The following is a 9426-nucleotide window of genomic DNA, read 5'->3' as shown; positions in this document are numbered from 1 at the left end:
CCCAGCGTGCCAGACCCGTGGCTCTTCCAGCTGGCACCACCGGCCGCTTCAGCAGCTGCTGCGGGTTTCTGGGCCCCAGGGGACAGCAGCACAGGGTCCTGTGTGCCTACAGGGCTGGTGGGGCCAGCAGGCTGCGTGCCCAGGGCACCAGGTGCCTGGGGTGCCTGAGCCCTTGCTCTTTGCCTCCATGCGGCAGGCAGGGAGCGGTGGCCGGCCAGATCTCCCCAAAAAAGCTGCGCCAAAAGCACGAAACTCGCCACCCGAGCCCATGAAAGGATCCCCAGCCACCATGGCGGCGCGGCCCGCCCCTTCCCTTCCCCTTCCGCCCTCTTGACGGTAACGGGGCGGCCGCTGCCCGGGGAGCTCCGCCTCGGCCAAGGCGCGGAGCCCCGGTAGGTGCTGGGCGGCGGGCGGGGGGAGGCGAGGCCGCCCCCTCGCTGCCCCTTTTGGGGTGGGGGGCTCTCCCCGGGGCTCTGCGGGTCGCAGGACGGCCCCGGTCCCAACCACGGCCCCAGGGACGCCATGGCCCGGGACTGGGGGCAGGTCGGGGCCCGGCTTTGGGCTGGGATGCAAGGCATCGGCCCCCCCTCAATGCTATTTCGTAAAGCCTTTTTTTATTTAGCACCCTCCCCCCTTTTTAAAAATTATTTTCAGTAAGGGAGCCTGGAAATCCTGAGCCCTCAAGGCAGGTCGAGGTTTCGCTCCGTTTCCAGACCACGTTTTAAGTTGGGCTTACCCCGCTTCTCCAAAAAACTACAGTAAATAAATAAATAAATAAATAAATAATAATAGCTCCATTCAAACGCCAGGACAAAAGCTGCGTGGCTAGCCCACGTTTTGAACTTTAGCAACTAAAAGTCTCACAGACTCCAGTGAATTGGCTTGAATGAGTGCCCGTAAAACCACAGCATGCTACATAGTGTTTGAGCCCTTGGGGGAGGCCAGCATACAAATTCTGATGTGACTTTACCAGAGCTAATTAAATGAATAGGAATTTAAAGGCTATGGGCCATATAAATTGCCTTGTCATGTCTGGTTGCCTTCCTTACAAGTAAGTTGTGCAAAGTTTATGGGTAAAAATGCCATCCGCAGCTGGGGCTGCAGTGTGTTTTATTTGCATGAACAGAAAACTCTGCAATGAACCTAGGGGAAGATTTGAAAGCACAAGTGTTGACAGGTTTTGAGGACATTTTTTCTTTTATTTTCACGAGATATTGGCCATCACGAGAAATTAATAGGCTGGTGGCATTTCCAGATTATTCCTGCTTTTGGTTGCTGGCAGGACCATAGGATTTAATCCAGTCAAAATTACAGCATGGGCTGCGAGGGGGACGTTCACAAAAATGTGAAACCATACCTGCACAAAATGTAATTAAAAAGGGCTTAACAACTGTTAGAATTTTTCCAGTCAAAGCAGGAAGAAACCTAGTTGTTCAGGGAAGCAGGTGTTCATGCCTTGTGCCGTGGAGGTGCATCCATCCCCTTGTTGCGGCTGTTCAGGAGAAGTGTGCAGATAAATACAGTGCTTCCTGGCCCGCTTTCCTGTGATTCACCCAGCTGTCCAGGTGTTCCTCGGGGCATGTGAGTCAGTTACTGTGTGGTACTGAGCAGGCCTTGTGCTCGGCAAGCACCATTTAATCATGCAAGAATGGACACCGCTATTTTTCAGTGGGGTCTGGCCTTCCCTGCACTGTACATGAGCTGAGGGAGTCATTTTTTCCTTGCTCTGTTTCTGATCTTACGAAGGTCTGTTAGGCAGCCTGAAAGAGAGCTTGCTGTCTCATGTGAGTGGGAGAAACTTGGGAAGTTCTTGGCTCAGCTTCATATGTGGGTCAAGTACGAGTCTTCATATAATCACATCCTTTGAAGTGCTGCCCCCCTTGTTGTAAATGGCATGACCTTTTCAATCAGATCTAGACTACCAGTCTAGATTTGCCAAGAGGTCATTAACTCCCAAGAGGTTGTTTGGGTTTAATATTAACATTTTCTGTTTTATAGCTCCACTATCAAGGATGTTAACTCCTGAAATAGTATTTCACCCAAGCTTTTGTTGCTTTAGCATGTTTTTCTTAAATAACTTTGTCAAACAAATCACCGCCACCTGTCTTCAGCAGTGTTGGAATACCACTAGTTATTATACTAAGAAATACAAATTAAATTATTGTATACTTACATGAACCATTGTTTTTAGTAAGCACTCGGTATGTGTTCACTGCAGTATAAACATTAAACAAGGTTATTCTTCCCCAGTGAACTTAACAGTTTGAAAGAGCTTCATAGGAAGGAGTAGTAATAACATATCATTAAAACACCACCTTTAATTTAATTCCTTTTTGTTTCCCTGTGGTTGATATTCATTTGCTGTTGATCCTGGCTGGTATATCCTGGCATATCACACAGTGCTGGTTTATGATGTTACAGCCCCCAGTTGTCCACCCCACCCTCTGTGGGATGTTATTGTTCAGCCCGAGTGGAAGAAAAGAGCAAATGCCTGTGTTTCAGCTGCTGCAGTACAAAGCCCAGCAGCATAGCTGAAGCTCACCTTTGATGGTGCTCTACGCTAAGACCTTGGTGGTTGTATCAAAGCACAGTTTTCTTCTGCCACCTTGGCTTCCTGTAAGGACAGCTGGAAATAGTCATGTCTTAAACAGCTGCAGCAGGATTCTCCGCAGCTCACGTGGTAAAGCTCTGAAAGAAGAGGCATTGTGAGATGCAAATGGAAGCAAGGGCACCCAATTATCACTGATGTCTATGGGACTTAGGTGCCTAATTAGCTTTTATATCTTTATCATAGCATCATTTTAGGAGAGAATTCTGTAGCCTCTGGGATTTTTTAAGAGATTGGAGCTTTCCTGGGCAGAACACATCATATGGCTCGGTCCATGAAAGGAACTGATACTCACCAAGGGAAGCAGGACTCTTGAACTGAAGGATTTAGCAGGTTTGAAAGTTTTTGTATTTATCTGCTTATTTAAAGAGTTATAGCATAGTCATCCACCCTGAAACAGTTTCTGTTCTAGTTTATGCTCTGGATTGCATGAATTATTTGTCAGACAAATTATTTTAGAGAAAAAAAAACATTGCCATTAAAAGCATGTTTTTTTTTTTTTTTTGAAATAGCTGTTTGCTGAGTAAGCTAGAACCATAGCCAGGTAGTTGAAATCTGAAAAATAAATAGAGGAAACTCATAGTGTTCTTTATTTTTCTTTTCACATTAAAGTGGATTATCCGTTAGAAAGAACTCCAAAGACATATTCTGTCTCCCAAAATTTTCAGATGAAGAAATGATCCCATTGTGGATGTTGTAGCCAAGCTCAAGTTACCAAGGTTAGTGTTGAGGCAACTAAGTAAAATTACGATGTACTATCGAGGAGGTTAGAGGTTAATTTCATTATTGGCTCTTTCTGGCCTTAATATCTACAGTCTGTTGCTGTAGTGGACTGCAGTGAGAGGACAGTGATGGCAAGGAGTAGATATGTGTGTCAAGTAAATAGAGAATGTGCATTGATTGCTGGGGGGAGGAGTTCAAATGGTGGCTTTATTATTGGTTTTACGGCAATAAATTGATTTACTGGAGGAGAGGGAGAAGTTAATTCTTTGTATCAATTATCCTGTGTTGTTCAGAGGCCTCAGAATTAGTGAGTATCACTTTCTCTGTAGAAGTATTTTGTGTTTTGTTAATGTAAACTAATATTCCATTGGTTATTGTACTCTGCTGTTTCTCGTTTTGTTTTTAAAATGCTGCATAGATGAGAAACACACTTATGCATGCTTTAATTCCTGATTTTGTGTTACAAACAGGTTAGGAGTTGACTATGGGAGTGCAATTCCTGCGGAAGGCATCGGTGTGGGTAAAGAAGCGCAAGATCACTTTGTTGGCTACTTCTTGCGTGGGACTGCTTGGTGCTAACCTTTCCTATCATGTGTTTCCTGAGCAGACGTTCAAACTGTTGCATGAGTGCTGGTCAGATGGGCAGCCAGCTGAGCTTTCACAGAGGCTCAGTGGTGTCTTTCGGGATGTCCTTCAAGATACTGCTGTGAAGTCCACTGACTCCTATCGAGCTTTTGCAGCTTCTGGCTTCCACCCAGTCAGTGCTGGAATCCCCTGGCTGCCTGCAGGTTCTTTGGTGGGCATACCTCCTAATTTTGATAGCACAGTTGAGGACAAAAAAGGAATAGTCAACCACGTTGTTGTGATCAGTGGCAAAGAGGTAGACTGGGAGAGCAGTGAAGGTGTTGCTTTGAAGGAAGCTCTGACATTTTCACCTGAAGCACAGAAGTTTGCAATTGCCAGAGAAGTTGTATATTTGCAGAACGGCAGCCCTTTAGCAAGGGCAGTTGTGGCTCCAGTTTGTTTAGCTGGTACATGTCTTTGTGGGGTAGGTATAAAGATAGCTCTGGGTTTATCTACTGGCCCCACGATATTTCGCGGCATCTGTAACCTCACAGTTGCCGCCGCTGGACTGATCTTCTACTACGTTTGTTACGATGCTGTGACCTACTACCTAGACTGCAAGGCTGACAGAAATGCAGCTACTGTTTCCAAAGACTATGCCAGAGGAGGGGTGGAATTTTATGATAAAATCTTGTCCCGCAACAGAATTCTTCGTGCTCTGATGGGCAAAGAAGGGATGAAAATGTATGCCCCAAGTGGTAACCTTTTCCCAAGGTACTGGTTCAGAATAAAGTATACCCCATACACTTACCGAAGAGATTTGATTGTTAATATTTTAAGAGAGCTTCAGGCATAGGAAGGGAGTGCTTGAATTTTAAACTTGTGAATTATGTATTCTCTTGGAACACTGCTGTGCTGCCTTTTTTTTTTTTTTTCTTCTGTGTCTTCATTAGAATTTTGGGGTTTATTTTTGCATATAGTTCGGAAAGAGTTATTGCACATTCTGTGAATAAAGAATTCTCTCTTAAAATATTAAAGACTTGCTTCAAAAGTGCTCTGTTCTGTGTGCATCTTAAATCACAAGACCACTGAGAAAGGGAACTTCTCAGATGCTGATCTGGAAGTTCTGCTGCTCTGCTCTGCTCTGCCTTCCTGTCAGTTCCAGGCTGGAAAATGGAAAGGGTAAAGTCCAACAGAGAGTTTGGGGAGCGTTACCATTTAAAGAGTTTTTTTTCAATGCATTTTTGCCATTCTTCCTGTGGTACAACCCAAAGATGTTTAGAAGATGGGTCAGTCTATATCGTACCGTTAAGTAAATACCAAAACTCAGTGCTTTTGTTCAGCGTAAGTTCTTATGCTGCATATGCTGCAATCACCATTCTTTCATAGGGAAAACTAGTTATGCTGCCATTTATAATAATACAGCTAGTTTATTACCAGAACCTGAGTGATTTTGGTTAAATCTAGTTCTGTTTTCTACACGTCACTGTGATTGCAGTGGGTATATCTTCAGTGTTCCCAGCAGTGGCAGTATGTAACGACCAAGATCAGTCATGGGTTGGTTGGTTGTTTTCTCACAAGTGGGATAAGCATCTTCAGGAGAGGGTTTTCTGTTCGCTTTGGAATGGGTTTTGCTTCATTTAAAAATACAGGTTGATGTATATCAGCTCTTATGTCAAGTAAGTCTGGCATGCGGTGCAGGAACTGGTGAGGTCTGTGATCAGGAGTTGCCAAAGGAAATCAGTCTCCTGTTCCAGACTAGTCCCAAGTCGGTTTTGTCTGACAGAGATGATCTTTGCCCAAGGTTACAAATCTTCTGGAGAGGTCTTTGATGCATGGGTAGCATAGGTTTCTCTACAGCCTCACCTTGGATCTTTTACATGAGCTCCAAGGTAATAGCTCTCAAGCTTTGTAGTTCCCCCTTTTCTGCTTTTCTGTAAGAGCCATTCCAGCAGCCCTCCCTGCTGACTTCACAAGTTTTCTTTTCTGATCTCCACTGTCATTCCTACAGGAAACTTTTATTGTTTTATATCTTCCCTGTCACAGATGTACTGAGCATCCTCTCTGCTCTGATCTAGTCCCTTCTTTATCTGTCACAACAGTAACTGTCATGTCAGTGTTTACCCAAAGCATCACTGGGTTCTGTTTTCCCTTTGAATCACGTATTGACATAAAGTAGATATACTGGCTGCCAAGGCACTGGCGTTGCTTTGCATTGCTGAAGCCATATATTTAAGTTGTTTGGGTTTCTGCTGCAGTAATCCGTGTGATGGGTATTTTTCTGCACCACCACCAATCACTTGCATTTGCCCTTGAAACATCAAGTCATGAGATGCCTTTTAGATGCTTTCTGGCTATGGGACATAAGTTTAATGTTCTTGTGACCTTTGTGAAAGAGTTTGGCAAAATCTGGTCTGTGGAATAAAAAGACTCTACTTTTAGGCTGCAGGCTTTCAAAGCTTCAGTCTAAATTTTATTTGTCTTCTCTTCTAGGTAAATCCAATATAAAAGGTCAAGGCAGAGGTTTGCTGGTTTAGTGATATAGTGGGTCAAGGCTGGAATATAATTCCTGCTTTATATAGTCTGTGAGTTTGATTCATCCTCATGCTACTCCTTCAGACACGTGGGAACTTCATCAAATACTATGGGAGAGAGCTTGGCCCACTTGTTTTATATGGTTTAAGGAGCTGCTAGTACATAAAGAGTGCAGGAAATAGAGTTCTTTGAGATTTACAGCAGTAGCAGTTTCAACAAAATTCAATTTAAAAAATCTGTGTGCCTCTTAATTGAATAAAGGATGAAGTATGAGGAGAAAATGACCCAATTGAGTTTCTAGTTTAAATTTATACACAATCTTCATTAAAGAAAGATTTCCTTGGCTGATTTATTTAGGATATTATCCTGAATTTCTAGATAACTGAAGAGAAAAGAATTCTTGTAACTTAATTTTTATATAAATGTAATGCTTGCTGCTACAGAAAGCTTTAGTGGATAATGCTGCAAGAGACAAGAGCCACCTTTGCTCAGAATTCCCACTGGCATGCAAGAAATGTCCTTAGAATTGTGGTTCCCTGTCACGGAGATGCCTTCAGCTCATTTAATGTTCAAGAATGTAAAGCTGTCGAAAGTAGGGCAAGACTGAGATCTATCTGGTTTTCTGAAGGACAGACAAATTGTAGAAATCATCTGATTTAAAGTCATTTCTGAATCAGCTGCTGTGGTATCTCACCTCCTCTGGTAGCTTACAGGAAGAAGCCGCTTCAGAAGTGACTTCCATGAGAGAAATCTCCACATAGGTTGCATGCGAATAAAGAATGTCCTCCATTGTGTAGCCACAATGTTGAAGTGCAATGCCAATTTAGAAAACAGCACCTTTTATCGCAGCAGAGTGCTATTATCACCCCCTTTTCACATTAAAGTGGTTTCCTGAACCTGACAGATAGGAGAGCTGACTGCTAAGCTGTGGAGCCTGCCGCCCTACAGGGTAAGCTGGTGGTGTTGGGAAAGTGGTGCTGGGAACTGAGGCTGCTTTTCTTTTGCCCTTGGCCATAGCAGTTGTGAAACATTCACTGTGGCACAGTGTGGCTTGGGTGGGAGTGAATTATGAATCAAATCATCACCTTCTGGCTGAATCACAGGCAGCTTTCAGTAAAGGAACAAATGCAGAGAGTCCATCCCGGAGTGAGTACTGCTGCACACACCAGTTGTAGGCATCATGAAAACAACTGCAGGCATCTCTACTATGTGGAAATGCAATTCCTAGCAAGCAGCAGACACTGAGACAAGTATGTAGGCCGTATCCTGCAACTGTTTTCTGCTCTTGTTCGTTAAAAGCTTCATGTAGCAGGTGTGATTGCATTAATATAAAAATGATTGCAGACAACCTGCCATCCCTGCATGCACCAGCTCCTCCTTGATTTCATTCATCTCAGCTGGAAATGTATCTGAGAAAGGCAGAATGCACTGGAAAGTAGAGGAACGCTAATGTAGGAAGACATAATTAAGCTTTCAGAATAAAGATAACACAGGGAGAGGGAGAAGCTGAATTTGGTTGTAATCAAAACTATATTTAAGAACAGAAAAACAATGCACTAATTCTCTAGGAACTGACGTGTTAGACAAATTAAATCTGAAGGACATGAAAAATGGATGTTTATGGATGTTTTGCTGGACTTCTTTTTCATTGAGAATATATCAGTTTGTTTAGCTAAAGTGAATATATTCAAGCTGCTCAGTCTGCCAGATCTGAAAATTGGAAAATGATTAAAGTTTGGCTAGAAATTAGTCTCTGTTTCCCATCTGGGAAGAAAAAAAAAAAAAAAAAAAAACATGAAAAAAAAAAAAAAAAACCACGATTTTTTTGGACAAGGTAGAATCTAAGTTTCATAGCCAGAAATCGAAATAGTCCAACACTTTAACCATCCCTGCAGCTGGGTGCTCTCAATTCCCCTAGTCAGATAGTTTGCTGTGATGTATCCTGATCTCCAATACTGGGAGAAAGAACGCTCTTTAAAACTCATTTTGTGTCCAAAAATGCTCTTTAAAAAACAACCATCTCAGCTGTATCTTTATTTCCCTCTGCTTTAGTCTGCATGCTTCTTCCTGCAGGAACTGTTTATGATGCGTTTATGATGCCATGTGCTGGTGCAGGACTTGCCCCTTCTAAGGCCTAACAGAATAGCCACGTGTTTTCTACATACCACAATAAATACACGGGGGGACATAAGTTTTGAAAAGAGAATCATTCCCCAAATCATGCTTCTAGTGAACAAGGCCATTGCATCTTCTGGAAGCTGGGCCCCTCTCCAGGCCAGACCTGGTTGCTCAGTCACCGGCCGCTTTGGCCTTCAGGAACATCACTGCTCTCACAGTGTCAAGGTGTTAACAACGTCTTTGAATGTAATCAGGTGAAATCGTGTCCTCCCCCATGTGTGGCCAAGCTGCTTCAGCTGGGTAGGTGTTCTGCATAACCTCAGGTATCAGCTAGTTCTGTTCTTGGCTGCTATAGGCCAAGTCTCACCAGCAGGACAAGGGATGTGATCCTTCCCCTCAGCTCAGCCTTGGTAAGGCCACACCTGGAGTGCTGTGTCCAGTGCAAGAGGGACATGGGCACACCAGAGTCCAACAAAGGGCCACCGAGTTGACCAAGGAGAGCACCTCTCCTGTGAGGAGAGGCTGAGAGAGCCGGGATTTTCAGCATGGAAAAGGGGAGACTCAGAGCGATCTGGTCAGTGTCTCCAAACACCTGAAGGGAGGGTGCACAGAGGATGGAGCCAGGCTCTTTTCAGTGGTGCCCAGTGCCAGGACAAGAGGCAAGGGGTACAAACTGGCACACAGGAGGCTCCATCTGAACACCAGGAGGCACTTCTGTGCTGTGTGGGTGGCTGAGCACTGGCACAGGCTGCCCAGAGAGGTGGTGGAGTCTCCTCCTTGGAGAGCTCCAGAAGGTGCCTGGCCGTGGTGCTGGGCACCCTGCTCGGGGTGGCCCTGCAGGAGCGCAGTCCCAGGTTCACAGCTGCAGCAGGTGTTAC

The 9426-nt window shown here is 44.4% G+C and overlaps 1 protein-coding gene across 4 annotated transcripts; it reads left to right on the top strand.

The window, feature by feature from the left end:
• The first annotated feature begins 378 nt into the window (after positions 1 to 378).
• TMEM177 (transmembrane protein 177) lies at positions 379 to 5090 on the top strand. 4 transcript variants are annotated; one of them, XM_082763936.1, is made up of 4 exons: positions 379 to 392; positions 2795 to 2941; positions 3277 to 3327; positions 3802 to 5090. In XM_082763936.1, the coding sequence occupies exon 4, from the start codon at positions 3816 to 3818 to the stop codon at positions 4749 to 4751; it is 936 nt and encodes a 311-aa protein (XP_082620062.1). In that variant the 5' UTR covers positions 379 to 392; positions 2795 to 2941; positions 3277 to 3327; positions 3802 to 3815; the 3' UTR covers positions 4752 to 5090. The 4 variants fall into 4 exon arrangements, with proteins under 4 accessions (XP_082620062.1, XP_082620060.1, XP_082620063.1 ...); XM_082763934.1 differs by having other exon boundaries at positions 3221 to 3327; XM_082763937.1 differs by lacking the exon at positions 3277 to 3327.
• The last annotated feature ends 4336 nt before the right edge of the window (positions 5091 to 9426 follow it).

This window comes from Aythya marila (genome assembly GCF_965140915.1).
Source record: "Aythya marila genome assembly, chromosome: 6".
NCBI classification, from domain to species: Eukaryota; Metazoa; Chordata; class Aves; order Anseriformes; family Anatidae; genus Aythya; species Aythya marila.
The sequence above is the reverse complement of the archived record's forward strand: the minus strand, read 5'-3'. Positions and strand labels throughout refer to the sequence as shown.